Source organism: Cydia strobilella, chromosome Z (assembly GCF_947568885.1).
Source record: "Cydia strobilella chromosome Z, ilCydStro3.1, whole genome shotgun sequence".
NCBI classification, from domain to species: domain Eukaryota; kingdom Metazoa; phylum Arthropoda; class Insecta; order Lepidoptera; family Tortricidae; genus Cydia; species Cydia strobilella.
Window position 1 is genome coordinate 12352045 of NC_086068.1, and position 26997 is coordinate 12379041.

A 26997-nucleotide genomic window follows, 5' to 3' on the forward strand; every position below is an offset into this window, starting at 1 on the left:
CTGTACTCACAGGACCGCCTTGCTGAACGTGACAACGCAGCACGACAGGTAGCTGTTGACGGAGGTCTGGTTCACGGCGCCCGAACCGCGCGTCGCCGCCGACAAGCACAGCAGCAGTCGGCACACGTCAGCCCCTCCGTGCCAGCCTTCCTGTGAATAGCGCGTTATAGGTGGTGCAGGCAAATACAGTAATATAACAAAATTGAACAAAAATAGAATAGCTATTAACTCTATACTTACCTTTAAACTCATAAGATGCACAACAAATATCTTAGTATCTATGGTCCTCATCAAGGCATACACAGCGGGTAAGTTTCCAGAGCAGATGTTGGCCAACACTGTCAGGGACCTGTGTCTGATCAATTGCTCCTGGGTGTCATTGCATGAGGATGTGATCCAGTCTGTTAACTGCTTCATGAGCACAGGGAGGTATGACTCCTGCCAACTTATAATAATACCATAGGAAAGGTCCTGAAATCATATTTGAAAATGTTGTGCTGTAGATTTTTAGTGCTAATGAGTCAGAAAAAACACAATAATTATAGGTACTAGTTCTAAGGAAAAAAAGGAATTGTATAAAACATTTGGAAATAATTTGTGTAGTTTATAAATAGAAAGCAATTTTCAGGTAAAGTCCAGGGCTATAACCGCGAAAATCGAAGTTCGTAAATTTCGAGCAACTATCTCTGTCACTCTAATTACGCTCTCTTAATTGGAGTAAAAGAGAAAGGTGCCCGAAATTTCCTAACTTTGGTCTTTGCGGTATGCCCTCAGGTAGACCAGGTACTTGTTACATTTATTACTACATATCATATGAGTCTGTTCATTATGCATAATGGCTACACTAGGTATTTATATATTATGTTTCATCAGACATGACTGGCCTTATTTTTATTTCAAAATTATTATTTTTTTCTTTATTATAAGGGTACTTTGACATATTACAAATAAAATAATTAAAAATAATCATAAAACAAAACATTAAGAGTGACATACCTGCATTACCGAAAGCAACTTGATTTTCTTGTCATTTGAAATAGAATTTGACAACAACTGAGTCAATATTGGCATAAATCTGAAAATTATGAAAAAAATAAAAATATAAGTACCTATCATTTATACCTGCTTAAGCTGATTTTAACACACACTTACAGAACCACCCAGACATTTTATTAAGTAGCTACGGCTGAATTTATGTCAATTATGTCAGGTATATTAGTGAACTGATACTAAATTTATCCTACGGTTTCTCTTTTCAGCAATGCACCTCTTTGGATTGAACTGTGGGGTAGAGGGGAAGCGCTCTATAGAATAGTCCGTTTACTACTGCTAATACAATAAACATGACACGTATTTAATTGGTCAACTAATTAATCGGATTTCGGTTGCTTAAAAAATAGAAATAGGTAGGGTTAAGTGCCCTATTTCCAGCCACCCCCTAATACCAGCCACCTGCATTTATTGTTGAATAACTTTTAATACGTTCAAAAATACACGGAATTTTTGACACGAAAATAAACCTTATTTCACAACACATACGCTGTGCAAAAATTACCATGTTCGGTATACAATTGACTCGCCAGTCGCTCGCCGAACGGGAACACCAATAATTCCGAAATATGTTTTTCCGAATTTCATAAGCACGATTTTTTATAAGTCCGAAATATCAAAATTACGATTTTTAAAAACACGATGGAAGAAAATCACGAATGTGCTATTTCCGAAAATTTTAAATCCTATTGTCATTTTACCGAAAGCTTAAAGTTCCGATTTAACACTTTTCCGAAAAAATGTTTTTCCGAATTCTTAAATTCCGAAAAACCATTGTCCGATCGGAAATAAAATAATTCGGAATTCAGAAATTCGGTCTTTTGTAAGGTCGGAAATATGAAATGATATTCAAATGAAGACACGTTTCGTTTGAGTAATTCGGAATTCAGAAATTCGGTCTTTTGTAAGGTCCGAAAAATGAAATTCGTGATATTCAAATGAAGACACGTTTCGTTTGAGTAATTCGGTATTCAGAAATTCGGTTTTTTGTAAGGTCGGAAAAATTAAATTCGTGATATTCAAATGAAGACTCATGTTTTAGTAATTATTACGGGTGCCTGTCGTGCCGCATCACGTTAAATTCGGCATAAAATATTTTTGGCATAAAAATTCGGCATAAATAAATTCGGATTCGGAGATTCGACCTCCAAGAAAACGAACTGTTGCCAGAAAAGTGGGTTAGGTTAAGTTATAACTGCGACCCCGGAATAAACAAACTCTTGCCAGAAGTGGGTTAGGTTAGGTTAGAACTGTTACCCCCAAGTAAACGAACTGTTGCCAGAAGTGGGTTAGGTTAGGTTTGAACTGCGACCCCCAAGAAAACGAACTGTTGTCAGAAGTGGGTTAGGTTAGGTTAGAACTGCGACCCTCAAAAAAACGAACTTTAACAATATATTCGGAATATCGTTATTCGGAAATTTAAAAATTGGGATATTTAAAATAGGAATAACGTCAATTCGGAATTAAAAAAATCGGAATAATGGCAATTCGGAATTCGTGATTTCAGAAATCGTAAATTTAATTAATTACGGTGTTTTTCACTGTCGGAATTGTTATATTCGGAATTATGTGGTTCGGAATTTAAAATTTCGGAATAATGGCAATTCGGAATTCGTGATTTCAAAAATCGTAATTGTTAAATTCGGCGTTTTTCAATGTCGGAATTGTTATAATCGGAATTATGTGGTTCGGAATTAAAAATTTCGGAATAATGGCAATTCGGAATTCGTGATTTCAAAAATTGTAATTGTTAAATCGGTGTTTGTCACCATCGGAATTGTTATAATCGGAATTATGTGTTTCGGAATTTACAAAATTCGGCTTTTCGGCTTTTCGGAAATATAAATCTTCGTGATTTTCATCATTCGTAATTACGACAGTCGGAATTTTGATAGGTCCATTATTGTTTTTTTTTAGGTGGAGCTGATAGTCGCCTTTTGTTATTTCTTTCAGGGACCAGTATTTTTTCCAGCTCATCTTTATTCGGCGGTCTACCTCTTCTTTTTCGTTATCTTTTTCGAAGGATATTTCTTTTCCTAAATATATGTATTTATTTACGTATTCTAGTGTCTCCCCTTCGAGTTTTATTATATATGCGGAGCTGTTGGTCATTAGCTTTGTTTTGTCTTTGTTCATTGAAAGACCTACTTTTTAGCTTTGGTCACTTAGCATATATTATTATCGTAGTTTAAAGTACATATATGTTTATAACCCATAACTTGTATGTTTGGTTGAACTGTAAATGTAAAGTTGGTTAATAAATAAATAAACATTTTGAGACCTGCTCATTATGAGATCTGCTTCAATCCGGTGCACGCGACACTAAACTCAAAATACACCAATTGTCAATTACTACCAATGGTGGAAAAAACTAATATCATAGCGAATGAAACCCAAATTAACTTTTTACCAATATGAACCGTTCCTCATTTGCACTTTTCTCAATATGGGATAATCCCAAATGGACTGAAGCTCATAAAGGCCGATACACAGAAGGCTCTTTTCCCAAAATACCCTAAATTTGTAATGCGGGAAAGTATCAGAACACTCGATTCCCATAATGACTGATTCACAAAACGGCTTCTTCTCAAAATACCCCAAATTCTCGATTGTCATACGCTGTATTATACGGTACGGGTAGATGTGTACATTGATTTTTGGTTTGGTCTCATCATTGTATCGGTAATTAGGGTATACCTATGTGGGCAGTGGGCAGTCAACGTGAAAAAACGTTCAATGGCCATCATCATGGTCACAATGGTTTAGTGACAAATGGTACACATCTCAAAATGCAAGTACAACAAAAGGGGTGATGGACAAAACGCTTGATTGATATACCGTGCTTAAGTTTAAATGAATAACTGTAAAAAAAAAATAACTAGCACGTAAAAAAAATTGGTGCTTTTGTAATTCAAAAAACATTTCCTTCTCAACTTGACTAGACCTATTTTGGGCGGTTTGCCCTTCGGGCATCTGAAGCTACCTAACGAACCTAACCTACCTACCTATTGATTTAGTGTGATATCCGTGAAAACATTACACTAGGGAAAAAAGCGTAGCGTAGGTTAGGTTTGTTAGGTAGCTTCAGATGCCCGAAGGGCAAACCGCCCAAAAATAGGAGTGAAGTTGAGAAGGAAATGTTTTTGGTATCTGTAGTGGCATGTAATGTTTACGCAAGGTTTTATTACTTAATAAAACAAGACAATCGAGAATTTGGTGTATTATGGGAAAAGACCATTTTGTGAATCAATCATTATGGAAATCGGGTGCTCAGTGATTGAAATTTAGGGTATTTTGGGAAAAGAGCCTTCCGTGTATCGGCCTTTGTGAGCTTCAGTCCATTTGGGATTAGCCCATATTCAAAAAAGTGCAAATGAAGAACAAATCATATTGGTAAAAAGTTAATTTGGGTTTCATTCGTTATGATATTAGTTTTTTCCACTATTCATAGTAATTGACAATTGGTGTGTTTTGAGTTTAGTGTCGCGTGCACCGGATTGATCTGCTTGCACATTTAGCGATTTGCTCATTATAAGATCTGCACATTTTGCGATCTGCTCATTATGAGATCTGCAACTTTTTCGATCTGCTCATTATGAAATCTGCACATTTTGCGATCTTCTCATTATAAGATTTGTACATTTTGCAATCTGCTCATTTTACGTAGCCTGCACATTTTGCGACTAGGACATTCTGCTATGTCGCCTTTTATGCCGTTACAGCTTTTGTTTATTTTAAGGCAAGTACCAATGGTTTTTTTGGCAACTCAATTATTATATTGGAGACTATTTGTGAAGCACATTTTACAAAGGAAATGGCTATCTATTAATTTACACATGAAGTACGTTTTAAATATTTAGATAGCAATTTCTTCTTCTTCCTCGGTCCCTCGTTGCTGAGGATCGCGACCATGTATGCTCCGTCTCCATAGTGTGCGGTCATAAGCCATATATGGGTCATGCACTGCAGATAGCAAATTAAGGTACACTTAAAATTTGTATTTCGGACTCGCCCATTGAGGGTTCCATACTTTTTAGTATTTGTTGTTATAGCGGCAACAAAAATACATCATCTGTGAAAATTTCAACTCTCTAGCTATCATGGTTCATGAGATACAGCCTGGTGACAGAAGACAGACAAACTGACAGAGGAATCTTAATAATAGGGTCCCGTTTTTACCCTTTGGGTACGGAACCCTAAAAAGGATTCTTAGTTATTGTGGTTGTATAAACATTGAACCTATGGGGAGAAAACTGAAGGTGTTTGATTGTGTTGTGTTTATGGAATAATAACGGAATGTTAAAATGTGTAAGAATTTACCTAAAGTCTATTCTTTAATTGCGTAGACTAAAATGACAACCACAAATGTCAAACGTAGAAATAATGACACCAGCTTAAAACAAACATTGCTGATCTTTGATTTCGGTTTGTGAATTTTATTTATTTTATTTTTATTTTATAGCCTTTTATCAGAATATGTGGTATGGTTTGTTTAATTATCTTCCATTGCTAATTCTGTGTGCCCTTTGGCAAAGGCCTCCCCCAACATTTCCATTCTTCTCTCTTCTGTGCCAGTCTATTCCAGGTTTTGCCAGCTGTCTTTACCAGATCATCCTGCCATCTTCTGAAAGGTTTTCCTCTCTTTCTCTTGCCTTCTCTTGGGTACCATAGTGTTGCTGATTTGTTCCATTTGTCTTCTCCTCTAATTACATGGCCAGCCCATTTCCATTTAAGTGTTCTCAGTTTTTGCACCACATCTTGGGTCTTTGTAGCTTTCCTGATTATGTTGTGGTTGATTTTATCTATTTTCCTCTTTCCCATCATGCTTCGTTCCATGCTTCGTTGGCAAGTACGAAGTTCGGTTTGTTGTGATTTGGTGAGCGCCCAAGTTTGGCATCCGTATGTTAGAATAGGGAGTATGCAGGTATTAAATAATTTTCCTTTAACTGAGATGTTCATTGTTTTGTCTTTCATTATTTCTCTGAATGACCAATATCTCTTCCAAGCATGACCTATACGTGTCTCAGTTTCTTTACTTGACATATTATCTATTTTAATTATTTGGCCTAAATATGTATAGTCATCCACATAGTCAATGGGAATGTTGTTCACTGTGATTAGTTCTTTCTCTCTGTTCGTCATTGCCTTGGTTTTAGATGCGTTCATGTTTAAGCCCACCTCTTTGCTTTGTGTATCAAGGTCTGTTAGCATTGTTTGGAGCTCATGAGAGGATTTTGCGAATAAGATGATGTTGTCAGCGAATCTTAAGTTTGTAAGGTACTCGCCATTTATTCTTAGGCCACAGCCTTCCCATTCAAAACGTCTAAAGACATCCTCAAGCACTGCGGTGAATAGTTTCGGCGAGAGTGGATCTCCTTGTCGTACGCCCTTTTCTAGATTGATGTTTCCTCCTTCTTTTTCTAGCTTAACCATAGCTGTACCCCCATTATATATGTTCTTTATTATTCTAATGTACTTTTCTTCCACTCCCTGTTTTTTTAAGGCGGTTTGTGAATAACCGATAAATATTAAATTAATTTTAGATTCAAAATAAACAATAAATGAAATCTACTCGCTAAATCATAGGAAATCCATACTTAATATTATAAATGCGAGTGTGTCTGTCTGTCTGTTACCTCTTCACGCTTAAACAGCTGAACCGATTTAGTTGAAATCTGGTAAAGGGGTAGTTTGAGTACCGGGGATGGACATAGGATACTTTTTATTCCAGAACTAACCCCTTAAGGCATCACCTCACATTTTTACCTAAACTATTTCACCCTTTTTAATACCTCTCCTAGTGTCCCCTTTTAGCACGTCACGGATTATCCATTCACTGTGTTACAGACACCTCATCAACAAATATAAGTACCTCCCAATAGTTTATTTTCGGTTAGTACCGGTTGTAGCACATCACTATTTATAAGACGTAAAAAACTAGCAACACATGAAGTGTCATTTTAGTCTACGCAATGAAAAAATAGGCTTTATGCATGTTTATTTATTTATTTATTTTTAATATGCTACTTGCGAAATATCATTTTTATGTAGTTAGATCTATTGTTTAGACATTAAGGATTTCAATAAGTCAAAAATTGTGTAATTGTGTTGTGTGTTTAAATTCAAAATACGCAATTCTTTGTAGCAACTCCGTCAAGCGGACGGAAACCAGAGCTGGACAGTAACTATCTCACCAACCCTATATATATTTTAGTGACATGTGTACTGTGACTTTCACAATACAGGTGACTTGTGTTTGATGCAACACTTACTTGTAAGTGTGCGTGAGCGCATGCCGGGCGCTCGGCTCCACGCAAGCCCGGGACAGGACCGCGACGCCGGCCCAATGCGGCCCGCCCGGCTCCCTCATCACGCGCCATAGCGAGCTGAACAACGCGCACACCTCTGACCTCCCGGGAGCGAATATTGATAAATCACACGTCGACGCTAACAGCTACAGTGGTACAAAACAACATATACACTAACAACCAAGTTATAAGAGATAATTACAAGATTCACAAGTAAATTCAGATAACAACAAACTTGGCTTTGTTATTATCTGACTGTAATTGCATTTCAAACTTACGTTTAAATATCTGTTCATTAAACTAACAGACGCCTCGCTATGTGTGGTCTCATACTGGCGTGCAGCATCCACGAATGCCTTTGAATTAGCATACTTTCGTCCGTCTGACATATTGCTACAACTATTACTGTTACAGTTCTCCGCACCATCCACTTCCATGTTACTCATGGATACAATACGTAATACGATAAAAACACACAATTTCAATGTACAAAATATTCAACCCCTAGACGAAACAGAAAACAATAAAAACTATAAATAAACTAATAACAGGCTGTAGATTGTAGCAAAACTCAACTGTCCTGAATTTTAAATTTTGAATGTACACAAGCTAGGCAAAGGCAAGCAAGTTTTTTTTTTTTTTAATTTATTTCATGACCATGGAAGGCAAGCAAGGCCTCAGCAGTGTTACCAGCCCGTATCCCCAGTTTCGGACGATGTGTAATCTAAAAAGGGACGGTTTTTATCACAATGGGACGAAAACAAAGTTGGAACATTTTTATCATAATTTGTGTACCTGCGATCAATGCAAATGGTCAAAACTATCAATGTTAGTGCGTTGTTAGTACATCAGGCTTCTTCAAAACAGGCAAATTATCGATGTATAGACGAATACATAGGCACATGCTACTTAGGTACTCGATATGTACCGTCGATGGACGGTATTTCGGTAAAGATTTTCAAAATATTTTATACTGGACGCTCGATGACCAAAAAGGACGGTAGTTCAGAAGGGACGACAAAGGGACGGTGTGGCATTAAAAAGGACGGAAAATCGTCCTATTTGGGACGATCTGGCAACACTGGGCCTCAGCAAGGCCAAGGGCCAAGCTTGATTGAAATTGTTGTTTGTGGTGTGAATTCTATCCAAAGACAATATATGTCTCCCGCCAAGGGCCTGACACAGACAGACTAATCTAAAGGTCCCTCCACACTCGTGCGCGAATCACGGCTGATCACGGCACGAAGCCGCGATTCGCGCATGAGTGTGGAGGGCTTATTGATACTCTTTGATAGAGAAAGATAGTCTTATTGCGATTCCTATAAGAGGAAACAGAAAGTAATGCCATGCTTGTCCTTATCACCGATTATTCACCGACCGGGTGGCATCATAGGTAGGAGGCGATGGCGAAATACCGAAATTTATAAGTGAAAGAGAAAAAGTCCTATGCTGCCATTGACCTAGCATTACATAGATCAGCTATACGCCCTCCCGCACAGAGATGGACCGTTTAAAGGGCCCTCCACACTCGTGTGCGCATCACGGCGCGAAGCCACGAACGCGAGTGTGGCGTCGATTCGCAGATTGTTTAGTTCAACTTTGCATACTGGCATGTCTGGACGAAAAAAAATATAACTGTCACTCAACTGTCAGTATCACTATTTGCTGTCAATATGTCATGAGATCATAACAAAACAAGTAGCACAATTTTTATAAAATTAAACAGTGTATGCCTTTTTATTACTTATTGTTCGCAATGGGCGTCGATATTGAAGTTCTTAGTCCTGGAAACGGTATTTATACTTTTCCTTCCTATTCATTTTTATACGACATACATTTTTTTAAATACCTATATTACCCCTTTATTAACCCTTTTAAAACATTTCAGGATCTACATATCCCAAGCCGGGTCAAACTGTAGTGGTCCATTACACGGGTACCTTAGCTGATGGAAAGCAGTTCGACTGTTCTAGAGAGCGTGGGCAACCTTTTAAGTTTACGCTCGGCAAAGGAGATGTGATCAAGGGATGGGACAGAGGTATACCAAAGGTACGATAAATCATCCTTAACCCTTCATGTAGCATAGGCATCATTTTTGAGTTGTTGGAATGATACTTTCTTTAAATAATTAATTTTTCAAATTTAATTAACAACTTAATTTAAGAAAAAACAGTCCCTATCTCAATTCTTGGGATTAATGGTAAAGCGAACCCCAGGCCCCCATGGGCCGTGGCAAAACGCCGGGATAACTCGAAGAAGAATTGACTTAAGGCTCATTCGAATCATGAGTGGGAAAGAGCGAGCAAGTAACACTAATATAGATGAGTTACTGAGCGAGTTAAATCTTCAGTGACTTGAAGAGTGAGTGAGTTCAATCAAAAGATATAGTTTTTTTAAATCCCTCACTCATGAATGACACATGTCTATAGCGAACTGTACTACAGACTATATAATAGTTCTTACAAACAGATACTTATCTCTCAAAGAAAACCGTTTTGATAGCTACACAAAAATACAATGGGATGCCGGTTTGCATGCCGCTACCCGCACAGCGCAAACCGGCACAATGCTAGGGTTGCTGACGTTTAGAAATGATAAATATCTACCTAACAGCGGAGTGAAATAAAATGGAAACTAAATCTTAAATTATGTATTTTAATCATTCATTTACAACTGTTTCACTTTTATGTATGATTTTTTTCCTTCTCTAAGTGATATGTTATTGCGACAGTAGGTATAGCGACTATAGATTCTATAGATAGAAGATACATACCTACTTAGGTACAAGTATACATTTTAATTCGTGTGAAGACCGGTCCTCTCTAAATCGATTGATCAAACTAACATTAGAACTTGCATGTAAGCAAGTTAAATTCCAATAATTATAATATTCCGTTTATGCGTTAGTGTTTGCGAAATACTCTTCTTAAAAGGTCATATCTCCGTGCAGTAACTGCCGTATTTACGCCGTTTTATAAACCGCGCAATGAACCCAGCAATAATTAGTTTGTTAGGTTACACTATAAAGATAAAATTATAGAGAACCCATGAATACAGGTATATTAATTATAAGATAACCAGAGATAAATGAGTAGGTACTTTTGTAAAGTTAAGAACTTACTGTCTTTAAAATAAACATTTACCAAAAGAACTTAAAAGTTTGCTACCTATTTGAAATAAGTAGAAGATACTAATCTAACTATAAATTTGTCATAATTAACACTACATTTAAAGTAATTAAATAGTACCGACGGCGACGTAGCTTGTAACTACCTATCGTAAAAATTGCCAGTGCGGCGCGCGGTGACGTGCCGTGCGTGCGTGAGCGCGTGTGGCGTGGCAACCAACTGGTTTGATTTTCTACCGTGAACGGGAGACGATTCGTAGGTATAAATCCGAGCTCGCGCGGAGAGTTCCATAGGCCTGACTGTACCATTAGTTAGAGCCGTTAGAGGCTCATGGCAAACTCATTCATCTGCGCTGATGGCCTTTTGGGCTTTGGCAACTCTAGCATACACCTAGGGCAGGTTTAAGTTGCATTCATTGTAGGCCGGTCCGCACAGTTCAAAATGTATGAGAAATCTACATTAATTCTCACATTAGAGATTTTTTGAGATGTGATTACCTATGTTACAAATAATATATTTTGAAAAAAATCTCCACAAAATATGTCAATTTGTTTTTATAAATCCAAATTATTACTAAAATAGAGAAATAAACCAAAACATCAATCCCCACACTAGAGATTTTCTAATATGCTGTTCGCAGGCATATACTCATTAAGTATTTATATTTTCTTCCAGCTTGGCACAGAAACCTGCCCCCAATAACTTTCTTTATAAAAAAATTTTTTTACATAAAAATAACAACTAATGTGTACATAAAAATTACATGTTAATTAAGCTCATTATATTTACTATATTCTACAAAAAAATCTCTAACGTAAATGAATCCGTTTAATTACTATTAACCATTTTTGTTTCGATTTTTTTTTGTTGCTTATAGAAAATGGACACTCGACTTTTGTTTCACCTTCATAAATCTCTTACTCATGTTAGTGTAATAACAAAAAAAATCTCACGTATATGTAATATTGTATGGAATACAACCATAATTATTACGACGTCCAAGCTATTTAAATTACCCACGCAGGCACTAACTGACGGGTACTGATTCACTGTAGAGAACGTTTGATCGACTTCCATATCTCCGTCTCACTTCAATGTTCGCGGTAGACGATCGGTCCGCTTGAACTGCCGAGAGTTCGCGATGCGGTCGACCGTTAAGAGCCAACAGGAGTGGTCATTTCTCCATACAAACGTACTCGACTGTTTCCTCCCTGGTTTTTGAAGCTAGAGGAATGATTTTTTCAACACAGATTAATATTGTCAATATCTGTGTCGGTGTGTTTTGCTTTTTTTGATATTTTTGTTTTTTAAGGCGCTAGAGCCCTTCAAACATGGCCAAAAATGGCTTCACTGACTATGCCGCAATGAGAGGCGTGGTATTCAAAACTGGTATCAATTAGCCAAAAAATCAAAACAGTCCGACACAGACAATTTCATAATCATTTAGATTTCCAAATTTGGTTACGATTGCTTAAGTTTTGGAGGAGGAAACAGTCGAGTACGAAACCTCGATTTTTGAGATTTTTACGCAGGATTTTTCGCCTAAGCTGCAGTTGTCCTTATCGCACTAATTTTAGGGGCGGGGTCAAGTTTCTAAATACGTACACGGACAGAAAAGTGATGGGCAATAGTCGACATTGAAAGTCGATAATCTAGTGATGTGATAAGTTATCGATAAACCATAACAAAGTCGCGATTTGCCTCTTAGTAGGCGAAGTAAGTAAAGTGAGTATGCACTTTGGCCTCAGGGGATATCGTTTAACACTATTTATTATTCCTTTGTTCATACAAAGCTGAGCTGACGCACTAGCTACGAGATTAAGTCCTGGCTACCCCCCAAAAAGGGAGGGGAAAAGTCGGCTTCTGCGGTCCAGTTTGCCTCTATTTCTACCTATCTCTTGATATGAGATCAAATTTGGTATAAATTTTGTGTAAATTAGGGACGAATAATTTATTTTAGAAATAATAGTTTCACATTTTCATACACAAATCTGAATATACGAACGAAAAATTAAAACTATATATAATTTTTGGTCACAGATTTGCTCTTTAGAAGCAAATTGTGGTGATTTGCACTAAAAATTAATTACACAATTTAGTTTATTCATTCTTTATTTAGAAAAGTATCAGTTCTAAGTACGTATTATTATATTGCTTTATATTTTACAATTTTCACTATTATTCAAAAATTTATTTTAAACAAAGTATTAATTTTATTAAAACTATTGTGACGTGATCTCATGAAACCTCCACGAGGCGAAATACTTTTTACGCCAATTATTTTCTTTTTTTTTAAATTTACAACAAAGACGAAAGTTCGAGAAAAATGTGGTTACTTAATAATTGCCTAACTTGTTGAAAAAATTACTTTACATAATATCAATTTATAACCGTAGTATATTCCATGATATGTTTTAAATACACCATATTATTTCCTAATTTTTAAAAGAATATTTAATAGCTTTAAAATAATATCTGTCTGTCTGTCAATCTGCCTGTCCGTCTGTCACCAGGCTGTATCTCGTGAACCGTGATAGCTAAAAAGTTGCAATATTTACGGATGATGTATTTCTGTTGCCGCTATAACAACAAATACTAAAAACAGAATAAAATATTTTTTTAAGTGGGGCTCCCAAACAACAATCGGGATTTTTTGCCGTTTTTTGCGTAATGGTACGGAACCGACTCGCACTTGGCCGTTTTTTGTTAATAGCTTTGACCTTTTTTATGTGGGAATAAACGCTTCGAATACATTTTTCTAGACATCATTCTGAATCCAATGAGGTATCATACGTATTTTTAGGAGTTAGTATCTCTATTAGTGGCAGCCGTACAAGTCCAATTTCAAAGAAAAACCGCAAATCGATGTACAGGTTAGCCGTTTGGCACACGCATACTAAGAGGTCAAAACAAAATTTTTGACCCGCAGTTTCTAAAAAAAAATCCCTTAGGAGGGGTATGCTGAAACATTTTTTTTTGTATAAAAAAAAACATATTTTTTTTTTCAAAAACCTATCGTGTGTGGTATCATACGAAAGGGCTTTTTGAGGCGATTCTAAAATTATACCATATCATTACATTTTAGCCATTTTTTTGTAAATTAAAACAAATAGAATTTTCAAAACACCAAGTTTGGGGTCAAGTTAAAGGGTTAAGTAGAACTGTGTCACTTTGTATTGAAAAAAAAAACTAAATAAATTTTTTATTGCTTTTTTGGGGTTACATATGAGGATATCGCGTATCATTTGTACAAAAAAAATCAGCCATATCGTATCTGGAGGAGCCCAAACTTGGTATGTTTTGAAAATTCTTTTTCTTTCAATTTAAGAAAAAACCGGCCAAGTGCGAATCGGAATCGGGCGCCGAGGGTTCCGTACATTACACAATTTAAACAATGTATTTTTATGTGAAACGTGAGTGAAAGGTAAATTGCGGTTTACGATTTATAACGTATTAAAAAAAAACTACTAACTAGATCTCGTTCAAACCAGTTCTCGGTAAAAGTTGGCAAGGTAATGTACATCATATATTTTTTCAGTTTTATCATTCTCTTATTTTAGAAGTTAGAGGGGGGGTTACACATTTTACCACTTTGGAAGTGTCTCTCGGTCTCGCGCAAACTATTCAGTTTAGAAAAAAAATATATGAGAAACCTCAATATCATTTTTGAAGACCTATCCATAGATACCACACACGTATGGGTTTGATGAAAAAAAAAATTTTTGGGTTTCAGTTCTAAGTATGGGGAACCCCTAAAATTTTTTTTTTCCTATTTTTGAGTGAAAATCTTAATGCGGTTCACAGAATACATCTACTTACCAAGTTTCAACAGTTCTTATAGTTTCGGAAAGAAGTGGCTGTGACATACGGACGGACGACAGACAGACAGACATGACGAATCCATAAGGGTTCCGTTTTTTGCCATTTGGCTACGGAACCCTAAAAATGGCTAAAATGCAATGATGTGGTATATTTTCAGAATCGCTTCAAAAAGCCCTTTCGTATGATAGATGAGAAGTATACGATAGGTTTAAAAAAAAAGTTTTTTTTTATACATAAAAAGGTTTCAGCACTCCCCTCCTAAGGGAATTTTTTTTAGGAACTGCGGGTCAAAATTTTTGTTTTGACTAGTATATACGTGTACCAAACGGCTAACCTGTACATCGATTTGCGGTTTTTTTATGCGAACAGCTTACACTATTTTTTTCACCACCTTGAACCTTTTGTAGACTAGACTATTGTCCCAAAATATTGGGCGACGACCGGTAGTCTGGCCTAGGAGGTAGTGACCCTGCCTGTGAAGCCGATGGTCCTGGGTTCGATGATATGATATGATGAGCACAGATATTTGTTCCTGAGTCATGGGTGTTTTCTATTTGTATTTAAGTATTTACCTATATATATTATGTATATCGTTGTCTGAGTACCCATAACACAAGCCTCCTTGGGCTTACCGTGGGACTTAGTCAATCTGTGTAAGAATGTCCTATAATATTGATTTAATATTTATTATTATTTATTTATTTATTGGGTTTCATATTTATTCCGATCAGAATTAGGAGCTCTTCAATTTATACCTATTTTTATCAAAATCTGACACATAAATAAAAAAACGGACCATCAATAAAACTGTATAATTACATCAAAGTAAGAAATATCATATGTCACATGTTTCTTTATTATGATAATTTTATCTAACCTGAGGCTTTCTTTTTTTCTATTCAACGGAGCCGGAGAGCGGCAAATTTGTTTTTCAAGACGCTTGCTCAAAAAGATCTTATTTCATGCAGGTGTACTGAAGGGAAAAGGCCTATATTGTTCCCGCGGGAGTTATAGCTTTCTTTTTTAATTAGGTATGTCACTAATTCATACGAACCAAGTAAGTTATAAGTAAAATACTTTGTTTAAAATCAAGGTATAAGGGAGTTTTACTTTTAAAATACTCACGACTATAATTTAATATTTTTGTTTATCATATTTAAAAATATTTAATTGGATTAATTTAACAGCCGTTATCTTGTATGTTTTTATACAACAATGTTTTCTTGTATGTCCATGTTATGTTATGTTTTTTTACTATTCTGTAACTCGAAATGTTAATTAGATTGCAGGTTGTAGAAGGATATTGAATTTAGTTACTAAAAACGCGAGCGGCGTGAGGCCGGCGAGGAGCGCAAATAACGTGCGCGTCGGTGTGCGTGCACCACACACACTGGGATAGTCCCTCGGTACGCGGTACCGCCCCCGTCAGCGCGACGACGATATTCTCTTTCAAATCTCAAAATTGAGTTTGGTCTCGGCTCCTGTTGGCTCTTAATTCTCCCATGACTAACTTACCCAGTTTCATCGGTACGCGTAACGATTGTTTACGCATGTTTAATTTTGATTGCGCGCTTACTTAACACACCTCAGGCAAAGCTCCGATAAAACGCGCAATGCATACATTGCGGCATATATCTCACGTATGTCAGCTATGAGGCTATGACATAGCAATGACAGACAGTGGCAGTTAGTGCCAAATTAGAATACAGACTTTTTTACCAACCATAAAGTTTAGTGCAAAGAGAATTTTAAACTCCTTAGTGAAAACCTCACGGTTTGTGCGAAATTGAGCGTTAAGCTATGCTATGCTAATAAAGATGATAGTGTGATTTACGGAAATTAATAATAGATATAATTTATTTTATTGTATAATACATTCCCGTTTCATTTACACCCAATATTATATCTTATTCCGTAATCAAATGCGTTTATAATTACTGTAACCGTCTGTGTAGTGTACCATAATATACGCGATGGTTTGTCCTCCGGGCCCAAAATCGATGATCCCCTTTGATTATTTATTTTAAATGAACGTCAAAATCCAGACAGGAAATTTGATTTTGACATTTACGGCTACTGCCGTAGCAGTCGACAGCAATGTCGCGCTTCAATATTGCTGCAGTCGACTGCATTGCTGCAGAAAACGTGAATAAGGTCATTCAATACAATGGGTAGTAGGGTTATGAGATGAAATGACGCAATAATGAAACTTTAGTTAATTAACAATATTATATTAAATCATTATTACATACTATTTTACTCGCAAAAAGGTTTACTACCAACATACTTGTTGGTGCCCAAATGAAATAAATAGTACATTTCGATGCTAGTGCGGAAAGTATGTCATTACTTCACGAGTACCGAGATAGGTATCTTGGCAAGACTCGGGACGAGTGAAGAATGACATTTCCGCACGTGTATCGAACGACGTTTTTTAACACAGTTGCGAAAAAATAATAAAAACAACAAGTGAGGAATAAAAACAACAAGTAAGGAATAAAAACTTGGAAACTTAAAACGCCGCTTAGTAAGAAAAAACGCCTCTTTTTTGACAGGCGTTTCGGCAGCTATTCCTTTAAAGTGATATTTTCCAGAATGAACAATAAATGGGCTACATTGTCCATTTTTCTATTTAGTGCAAATCGCCACACTGTAATTGTAACAGGGAAAATTGTCACAAAAAATTACATAACATTTAAATTTTTGTAAACAACTCATTTTTTTTGTATGGAAAGGTCTAATAATTTTTTCAAAAATGAATTCCTCTTTCCTAAATTATACGAAAATGATATATAAGTTGCCCTAGTTGCTAAGAACAGGAAGAAATATAGCATAGATTGGACTTGGGGAGCCGACCCTTTCACCCCCCTTTTGGGGGGCGTTACGATCTCGTGGCTACCGGGCTGAATCAGTTTTATTTGCCCTAAGGAACAATCAATCGTGCCAAGCGGCATCGCCTGAGACAAAAGTGCATACTCAATGCGCTTACTTACCACTATAATTTAATAATCAAATTAATGGGCCCTGGAGGGAAATTCTCTGAAAACCTTAAGTTAGCTCATTTTACTTAAAGGAGACATTCTTTTATTTTTAAAAAGAAACTAAATTGCATTCAAAGGTTTTTAATTTTTTTTTTCAATTTTGCTTGTCTAAAAATATTCTTGAGTACTAAATATTCCATTTTATGGAAATTTTGTACGACAGACGAGTGTAAGACCTAATGTTTCTTGAAGAAATGTTATCATTAACATTAACTGTATCGACGTGGTATCGACTAGTAGAATAAAATAGGGAGTGTTTATTGTTTGGAATTTTTAGTCGGTTCGATTCCCAGGCGAGACAAGCGAATTTCAAAAAACCTTTGAATGCAGTTTTGTTTCTTTTTAAAAATAAAATGAGCTTAAGGTTTTAAGGCACTTTCCCTTCAGGGACCATAAAAAAATTCCACACTGTATATTCAGAGCACGTCTTATTCTCAACTGTTAGACCTTAGACTAATATAACTTGATCCCAAGTTTCCTTACAATTATACGTAATCGAGGGCCAGGTTCATACTGGTTTCATGTCGCGATGCGCTCGCTGACAAATACCAAGCGGTAAGAATTGCTGACATTTGCGTCTTTTCACTCTCACAGCTCCCGCTACTAAAAGCATCGGATGACAGGATCGTTGAAAAGGGACAAACATATCGTTTGACGTTACGTTACTCTTCTCGTGAATTGTCAAAATTTAAAATTCGAAATTAGCTTTATAATTTGTCCGGGCGGCTATTCGAAGTATGACTAAGTGGACGGTCCTTACTAACCAGTAAGATTCAGATCAAGCATAATAGATAGTTGTAAGACTTCAAGGGTCTATTTATATCTGACACAGCATCCAGTATTCTAAACGTTTTGTGAATAGATATAAAAATTTGACAGCTATCGTTTTTCATATAAAGACAGACACTTAATGCATTGAACTATTGAACCTTAACGCAATGCCATAAGCCATAAGGTATACTTTCCTAATATAACTTGAGGCTAATTCGAACTTTGTTATTAACAATATCATTTTTTTAATTTGCGTGTGCGTTTCGCTCGTACTAGTTAAAATATGTTTTGGAGCGAGCGAGACGGTCGGCCGAATGATAACAAAATGATATATTATTGACATCTTAAATAAAGTTCGAATTGGCCTCTGTGAATGCCTGGAAATACCGCATACTTTTTAATTTTTTTATGCTGGAAATTGATTTAATTATCGAGAGAAAAATGAATACGTTATTCTTCCATAACTTGTGCAGTTACTGGCAAAAAACTAGAAATGTCCATTAATTGTGCAGAACATTATTTGCTGTTTGTTTCCAAAATCTTGCTGCTATTCTACAAATATAGTAGTGACTCGGGAGATTTTTAAACATGATCGATACAACTACTTCATAACCACCATAGTAAACTTTTCTCTCGGTGTGGGAGTTCCTGGGTCATGAAAAACTTACAAAATAATAATTTGTTTCAATAAATCTATAATTTACATTATTGTCGAGAGATATTCTGACCGTGTAGTCGTATAAGCTTCATAACCCATTCTACGAAAAATATCTTATGTGGGAATTATTGTTTAAGTAGTATAAAAGATTTAAAAAAAAGTTTTATTTCTCAAAAACGGGAACTGATATCAAGTTGTTACTTTACAGACGGGTATTCAATATGATATAGAATTCACCCATGTAGAAAAATTTGAGTGTGCATTTAATGTAACTTAAACTTTATATTGACTCCACTATTGTGACAGATAGACAAGTGGTGTAAATAGTCACAAGCCTGAATTAAGGTTGTATAAAATCTGTGGTAAAGTACCTACTAAACATAAAAGCCACATATTCACGACAAACATTTTTGTTTAGAAACCGTTTATAAACAATGTTTCGTAACGAGTACCATACATTTTCTAGTTATGTTTACCAACCTTTAGGTAAATGAGCATTGTGTGGAATAATCTATTAATGATAAACCATTGTTTGTTACAGATGTCAGTAGGTGAGAGGGCCCGATTAATCTGCTCGCCTGACTATGGCTATGGTTCTAGAGGCCACCCGGGGGTTATCCCAGCAAACTCCACTTTAGTATTTGATGTTGAACTGCTTCATGTTGAATAGTAACCTAAAACAACTCGTATGTTTATAAAGTTAAGTTTCAGTATTCTTATTGTTGGTAGCCAAGTCTTTGTTGATTAGTCTTTATAACAGTTTCAAACAACTGAAACAAATATTTTTTTGAACATTTCAAGTTCATACTACTGAAAAAAAAATGTCTTTGTTAGGTTGATTCCACTTTCTTGCTGCATAATAATATTTTAATAGTATTGGGGATGAAAGATGAATTGATGATGAACTAACAACCGAAGACAATATTAACAACACATTTGTTAAAAACGAACATCTATAAAATTCTTCTTCTTCTTAGTCGTACACTCTTGACAGAGTGGTTGTGGTCATGTCACGGTCGATTTCTGCGCCACGCAGCTCATGTGATCCGTCGCCATGTGGCTCTGTTTTTGGTGGAGTGGGAGCAATCGTTGACTGTATTTCCTGTAATGGACTTAATGAGGTCTATCCATCGTGTTAGAGAGCGGCCACGAGATCTCATCATCGAAACGGCTTCTAAGCAATAGGGATAGCAACATGGTGACGTCACGATGTATTGGCATTTTTTGGCAGTAAAGTGCGGGTGCCAGACTTTGACCATCATTTGTGACTTTTGTATTGCTTTAAGGGTCGGTTGCACCAAACTGTCTGTCACCGTTAAAGCGTTCGCTAAATTTTATAGTATAGGAATTTTCATAGTGATGTTGATCAGTCTGTTAAGTATGGTTGGTGCAACTGGCCCTTAGTCTATAGGTCCCATACAGACATTAGATCCTCAAAACAAATCTGATCGACTGATGTAATTAATAAAAAATTGGGACGTCCCACGAGAAATGACCTTATGAGGGTTTCTAGTTTCGGAGATATTAAATGTTTTGTAAAAAGGTTGAAAAATGCAATAATAGTACATTATGATAGAAGTGTGCTACGTTGGTCATTATACACGAGGCGATGTATCATGCCTTTTCGCCGAACTTCTTTTAGCCGAATTTCACTTGCTAACCAACATTTCGCCGATGATTCACTTTGACAACTAACTATTGCCAAATTTTTGTATGACAACATTTCATGCGGCAGAATTATTTTAAAGCAGATTATTATAATGGTTCACAATTTTTGGGATACTTATCATTTGTCAAATGTTTCACTAGGCCAAACAACTATTAAACGAATAACGTTTCGTCAGTGTAACAGTTCCCTTTTCATACATGAGGCAAGTTTTTACTTAAACTAAGTTCATTTGGCAGAAACCCAGCTCTTGAACTTTCCTGTGGCATTTTGAAAAGTGACCAATCGTACTGTCCGCGCGCCAATGAGGGCTATCGTTTTTTTGCTCACCAGTTGGCGCCTCTGTTGATGGTGGTCCAAAAGACTAAAGAACAGCTGTCAGTCATTGAAATGACAAGTGACATTTGACATTTCGAACTTTGCGAAGACCACCATCCACACTAGCGCCCCTAGCGGTGAATTCATACGCGTTAGCCCTCATTCCGTGCATTCGGAGGTCGAGGAAGTCGCCCAACATTCCTAACATTCCTCAGCTGTGGGGGGTGCGCGGACAGTACAGTTGGTAACTGTGAGGTTGGGAAGTAAAACAAAATATTTTGATAAGTTGGCACATGACCATTCCGCGAAATGAAATTATGCGAAAAGTTGGTTGGGAACTGATAATCGGCAATACAATTTTCGGCGATAAATTAGTGAACCCGAGGCGATATTGTGAGCGCGAGCTGTAGGCGAGCGCGCAATAAGAAAGCCGATGTGTGTAATGACCAATGCACACGCGTTTCATACGACTTTTTCAACACACTTGCAAGGAAAAAACAAAACTTATAAATTAGATTTATTTTTGTCAAAACAGTAAAAGTAAAATTTTTAAAATGGTGCCTTACAGTTTTAACATCTTGTAGGCACTTATTCGCCACTTCATTGAAATAAGCTATTAACAGTATTAACACGTTTTCCAAGAAAGACTGGGCGTTTTTGCTGATTTTCCATTGTATAAGTATCATATGCCGCCAATTATTTTTCACCCTATTTTGATGGTAAAAGGCGTCAAATGGACAAATTGGACAACCCCTTAATAACCCTCAGAATTTGAAAGACTTGTGTAACTACTTTGTACAACACGTCCACCGAGTGAGTGTTTAAAATGTGACTGCAACGAAACGGCCAAGCCGTGCTGTACGTTTGACCAAGATGTTGGCTTTATACAGTTAGAGCTAATAAAGTTAGGACTTACAGAGTAAAAGTTTTGGTACCTACTACGGGATCTGATAGCTTTTGAGTGTAAAAAGTGACATTTGATGAAGTGGAACTGCTGATGATGATCAGAACGGAACTCTTCAATGACGCATAGTTCACGTTTGGCGATTTGTCCTCTTCGTTATGTTTGTTAAGCAAGTTAGGTTCTCAAGAATCATTTTTGTCAAGCTCGAGTTCTGATGATGGGATCCATGAGGAATCGAGGGAACTCCTCAAATGTGAAAGGCATACATATAGTGATTTTTGTATTTTTATCAACAAATCCAGCATTTCCATTTTAAAACGTGACATTTGATGAAGTGGAACTGCTGATGATGATCAGAATGGAACTCTTTAATGACGCATAGTTTACGTTTGGCGACTTGTCCTCTTCTTTATGTTTGTTAAGCAACTTAAGTTTTTAAGACATATTTTTGTCAAGCTCGAGTTCTGATGATGAGACCCACGAGGAACCGAGGGAACTCCTCAAATGTGAAAGGCATACATATAGTGATTTTTGTATTTTCATCAAAAAATCCAGCATTTACATTTAAAAAAGTGACATTTGATGAAGTGGAACTGCTGATGATGATCAGAATGGAACTCTTCAGTGACACATAGTTCACGTTTGGTGATTTGTTTTCTTCCTTATGGACCCAGACCCAAACTTGGGCCCGGACTCGGACCCGGACCCGGGTCTGAACATGGACCCTAACTTGGACCCGGACCCGGACTCGGATGCTACTAGAATAATGGGTTAGGTGGGTGGGTGGGGTTTTGAACTGCGATTCTCACAGAACTGCCATCAGAAAAGTAGGTTAGGTTAGGTTAGAGCTGTGACCCTTACAGAAACGAAATGCTATCAGAAAAGTAGGTTAGGTTAGTTTAGAACTGCGACCCTTACAAATACGAAATACTACTAGAAAAGTGGGTGGTTTTACCTCCTTTTCTACATAATTAGGCAAAAGATGCTGTCTTTTTCATTTTATTGTCTGGAATCTAAGAGCGCGCCATCAACAATAAGTGAACTTTCAGCGGCATCCCCCGTTGAAGTCGGTTTTTTTTTTCTTAAAAATTATAATAACTAAATTTAATGTTAAAAGGAAATGATAAGGGCAAGGTCAAAGGGAAGAAGACACAAGAGGATGCTATTTGTATCTATTGCAATGACGAGAAACATTCCTTCTAGAAGTCGTTGGAAAAATTGGGTAAGGTGCCAGCGGTGTGGCCGCTGGGCACACACTGCTTGTGTCGGTGTGGATGACGACGACCCAGAAGTGTTAATTTGCTTTTCTTGTGTGAAGGAGTAAACAGGGCAAGCAAATTTAAAGTCTAGCTGCAAGGCCTGCAAATAGAGGTAAAACTTTGTTCGCGCCGTCTTGCCCCTATGATGATGTTTTTCCACTTTTTGGCAAACATTTTTTAATGTTCCTCTACATTGCCTACGTATACCTTCAAGTGTAAATTGGTCCTTTGAACAGTCCTGTTATAACATACCTATTACACAGAATAAGTAATAGTATTATCATACAGAACGGCCACGCACCGCGCCCTACCCCGACTCGAATTACCTCGCCCCGCGACAGAAATCTGCCGGACTTACGGCGTACTCATTTCGGTTAGCGACGCGATGACGGAACGTTCATAATGCCGGTGTATTGTGATATGTACGGGCACTTAACAATTTGTAGAAATAAATAATCAAGTTTTACAATATTCAAAACACGAAATATAAGTAAATAAGGCTAAACTTTTGGATATAAATAATAATATCATACGTCACGGCGTGGCCGTTCTGTATGATAATACTATTACCACAGATTATATAATACATTACTTATTCTGTGCCCTAAGCAACTTACTCACACAATGACGCGTGTACAGACGTGCCGTTCACACATAGATGCGCAAATGATTTTTAGGGTTCCGTACCCAAAGGGTAAAAACGGGACCCTATTACCAAAGAGGATATAATATTATAGAGCGGTACTGTCATAGTAAATTTTGTAACCACAGTAAATTCACTGCCATCTATCGACACACTTTAAAACTAAAAATGAAGATTTATAAAATACGATAAAATGTATTTAAATATGGATAAATGTTTTTTTTTGCATTAATTATTTTTATTATTTTTACAAATGTTCTTTCACTGATATGCGTTGAAAATGTTAAATAACAAACGAAAACGTCAACGCCCTCTATACGAGAGTAGACCAAAGATAGTAGCGACATCTGATCGAGAATCAAATTTTCGTCATTTTCGAGGCACGTTTTTTCCTTAGACTGTATCCTTCTATTACGGAGTTATATCTATCTTTGCTATTACTAAGACTCCGCTGCCCGTCTGTCACCAGGCTGTATCTCATGAACCGTTAGCTAGACGGTTGAAATTTTCACAGATAATGTATTTCTGTTGCCGCTATAACAACAAATACTATAAAGTACGGAACCCTCGGTGGGCGATCCGACTCGCACTTGGCCGGTTTTTTAATGTATGACGTGTCCGCCCTGTGCCTATTACTTAGTAATATTAGGATCGCCTCAGCTCAAGTGCGAGTCTGATTTGCATGTTGTTACCTACCGCAGCACTGTCTTTTTATTAGACTATGATAAGAGTAGAGAGCACACCGAACACTGGCCAGCCCATGGGACTTTGTATGGCTTGCCTTCCCGGCGACGGCTATAAATGCCTAAATGCCAGTGTGCCTAGGTTCAAACTAGAGGCGAGGAGGGTAGAATAAATTTAGCATTTTGAACTTTTATTTATTCGAAACAACAACTAGTAGATACAAGGTTAATAATTATATTTTGGAGTAATGAGCTCCGGACCACGGTTTTCATTTCTATTGATAGATAAGTTACATTTTCAGATACAAAACTTTAGAATTTTCATATTAGGTACATGTATAGGTATTTTATTAATAGGTAGGTAGGTATATATCATTTTATATATTCATCATCAAATATTACGGCGTTGGCGGTATCATATCTAATTAATCTCTTAAAGCTATTGTTAATCGACAGTATAAATAACACTAATAAAATATTTAAGCTTAAACTAAGTAATAATATTTGTTACATAAGTTACTTTTATTCCCCTCCAAGAAAATTCGACAATGTCAACTACAAGGTAAATACTTACCATATTACCGTAACGCATTACTTCATTTAATGTTCTCATAATTTACATAACAAAATTCTTGTTGGGAAACGCATGATAATTAAATCTTTGGTTTTTCTTCTATCCTTGCAAGCCTTTGGTGTCTCATAAGAAAACATACTAAGATTATTCTCGAGAAAAACGACAAATAAATTTATCGTAGAATTAGGTTATTTCCTCAACTTGACTAAAATACTTTTCTGTACTAATTTCCTAATATTTGAGGAGCAGTGTGAGTATCCCTACAACTTTAGCACAAGCCAAAAGTATTTACATCCATCCATCCAGAGCCAAATCCTAGGCTCCCAGGGCTTTTAACGTTCTTGAGAGGCATAGGTACATTTTTCAGACGTAATATGGTCATGGTACTTATCTAGTTTACCTGGCCAATAAATTGTATATCTGCATTCCTATATTACTGACCTTATTAAGTTGTATGTAAAATGTAAAAAATAATTTAAATTCCTTTAATTTTGTGCAAGTAGGTATGCTGACCTGACAGTAGTCGCTGGTCTTTTTTCGTAGGTGGTTGTAGCTACAGGTACGAGTAGGTCTAATGTCTAGTTTTTTTAATGAAGCACAGAGTAAGTTTCTTCACTTACTTACACGCTTTTACTTCAACTCTAATACATATTTTAGATGATATAATTTGATTAAAATCTTGGAGTAACCTAAATAGTAACACATCCGTTATCAGATTTTCCAATGTTATCCAAATGGAGCTAATTTAATAATAATTCACTTAAACGGTAGCAAAAGAAACTTCGCTACGAAAAAACACAATACCATGAGGTTTGGGCATATTATTTCCACTTAAGTTTTCTGTATAATAATTTACCACGAATTTGTTTCTGAGACGTAAAGTGCTGCAGGGTCTGACTAGACTTTTGGTCAATTTACCCTTAAAGATGCTCTCAGTACAACTTTTTTTAAATGTTGATATAAAGCTCTAGTGAGTCCACTTTGGCTGTACGCCGGACGTAAATGAAAGGCAAGGCTCTTAACTATCCTACAAGAGCTGGCAAGGCACCTGGCGGCTGTAGCCCGACTGGCGCTACTCGAAAACGGTTCTTCACGAACCGCCCTGCGGACAGTATTCATGTTGTTACACTTACCTATTATTACTTACGTGAACGCACATTACAGCCACTTAACTGACGCTGCGTAAATACCTAAATCAGTAGAACGCATCATCAGTGGCCATAAAAATACTACTACTTATATACATCTCAGCTCTAAAAATGTAGGAAGTAGCTACTTTTGGTAGTTATATAATAATTAGTGCACTCGGCCGAGTTAGAGTCACTGCCCTGTTCGGGCCGGGGTCGGTTATCAGTACGTTTTGTTAGGGCGCAGCACTGAGTTCCCGGAGGAAGGAGGGCGCGGCTCACTGCGCCGGCGCATTAAGGTCGCGCAGGCGCAGATCCGCGAGCGGGTGCGGGTGCTGGTCGTCGGGCCACTTGACAACGACGTTGGTGGTGGGCGGCAGCGTGACGGGCGGGTCCACCACCACGGGCAGCCCGCCCTCGCGCTCGGAAAGTACGTGCCCGATGAGGGTGCCGACGCGCCGGTACGCGGGCGGCAGCGGGCGCTGGTCGTCGTGCGGCAGCAGGTGCGCCACCACAATGACGGCGGCCTCCTGCCGCGGTGCCACGTCGTTCAGGGTGCGCATGCTGAGCACCGGCGCCGTCGTTTGCGTGCCTAGGCACGTCGACGACCCGCTCACACGAGCGTTCAGGTTCTCCAGCATCATTACCATCTCATTCATCCGTTCGTCGCATAGCACCGGATTATCTGTAATGATAAAGACAATTCTTGGCTATTATTATGTCATTTTTAATACAATTTATTGCATTTAACGAAGCATTATTGCTAAAGCACGAAAGGAATACAATAAGTTCAGTCAGCATCAAAAAGTAACGGATCAGCCTACGCGTCAAAAGTAGCTATCTACACTGATTTAAACTTTCACGATTTTAATAAACAAGACCAAGTGCGGGTAGTTCGAAAAACTCGTGCGCCTAGATGTTGATGTCAACTTTAGCCAGCTTCTCCGAGACCACGGGGACAACGACGTCCTCGAAACGTCGGATGTAAATTTAAAACTTATTTTGCGCGATTAAGTCCCGTCGTTGTGAATAATAATGAGTAGCT

At 37.2% G+C, this 26997-nt stretch overlaps 3 protein-coding genes and 1 long non-coding RNA gene across 5 annotated transcripts in view; 2 read left to right on the forward strand and 2 right to left on the reverse strand.

Annotated features, from left to right (window-relative positions):
- LOC134754206 (uncharacterized) overlaps nucleotides 1-7954 on the reverse strand; it is a 29006-nt gene extending 21052 nt beyond the window's left edge. Inside the window, exons 1-5 of the mRNA XM_063690367.1 lie at nucleotides 7637-7954; nucleotides 7323-7504; nucleotides 997-1075; nucleotides 241-471; nucleotides 11-150 (exon numbers count right to left, since the gene is read on the reverse strand). Of these exons, the coding sequence (XP_063546437.1) occupies nucleotides 11-150; nucleotides 241-471; nucleotides 997-1075; nucleotides 7323-7504; nucleotides 7637-7804 (800 nt within the window). The 5' untranslated portion in view covers nucleotides 7805-7954. The remainder of the gene's footprint in view (nucleotides 1-10; nucleotides 151-240; nucleotides 472-996; nucleotides 1076-7322; nucleotides 7505-7636) is intronic.
- The window catches only part of LOC134754523 (uncharacterized), a 100338-nt gene that overhangs the window by 34769 nt on the left and 38572 nt on the right, over nucleotides 1-26997 (forward strand). The window lies entirely within an intron of this gene.
- LOC134754453 (peptidyl-prolyl cis-trans isomerase Fkbp12-like) lies at nucleotides 9020-19515 on the forward strand. Its single transcript, XM_063690784.1, has 3 exons — nucleotides 9020-9151; nucleotides 9247-9407; nucleotides 19320-19515. Exons 1-3 carry the CDS (start codon nucleotides 9088-9090, stop codon nucleotides 19446-19448), a joined length of 354 nt encoding a protein of 117 aa, XP_063546854.1. The 5' UTR covers nucleotides 9020-9087; the 3' UTR covers nucleotides 19449-19515.
- LOC134754247 (leucine-rich repeat-containing G-protein coupled receptor 4) overlaps nucleotides 24426-26997 on the reverse strand; it is a 45666-nt gene continuing 43094 nt past the window's right edge. For both annotated transcript variants that reach the window (XM_063690445.1, XM_063690444.1), the window contains exon 8: nucleotides 24426-26637. In XM_063690445.1, coding sequence (XP_063546515.1) covers nucleotides 26231-26637 — 407 coding nt within the window. In that variant the 3' untranslated portion in view covers nucleotides 24426-26230. The remainder of the gene's footprint in view (nucleotides 26638-26997) is intronic.

What these genes read in the sequence shown, in the direction of transcription:
- LOC134754453 (XM_063690784.1), top strand. Translation starts at nt 9,088, where the DNA reads ATGCCTTTTTATTACTTATTGTTCGCAATGGGCGTCGATATTGAAGTT. An exon ending in AGTTCTTAGTCCTGGAAACG is followed by an intron (nt 9,152 to 9,246) that starts GTATTTATACTT and finishes AAAACATTTCAG; the next exon opens with GATCTACATATCCCAAGCCG. An exon ending in GGGACAGAGGTATACCAAAG is followed by an intron (nt 9,408 to 19,319) that starts GTACGATAAATC and finishes TGTTTGTTACAG; the next exon opens with ATGTCAGTAGGTGAGAGGGC.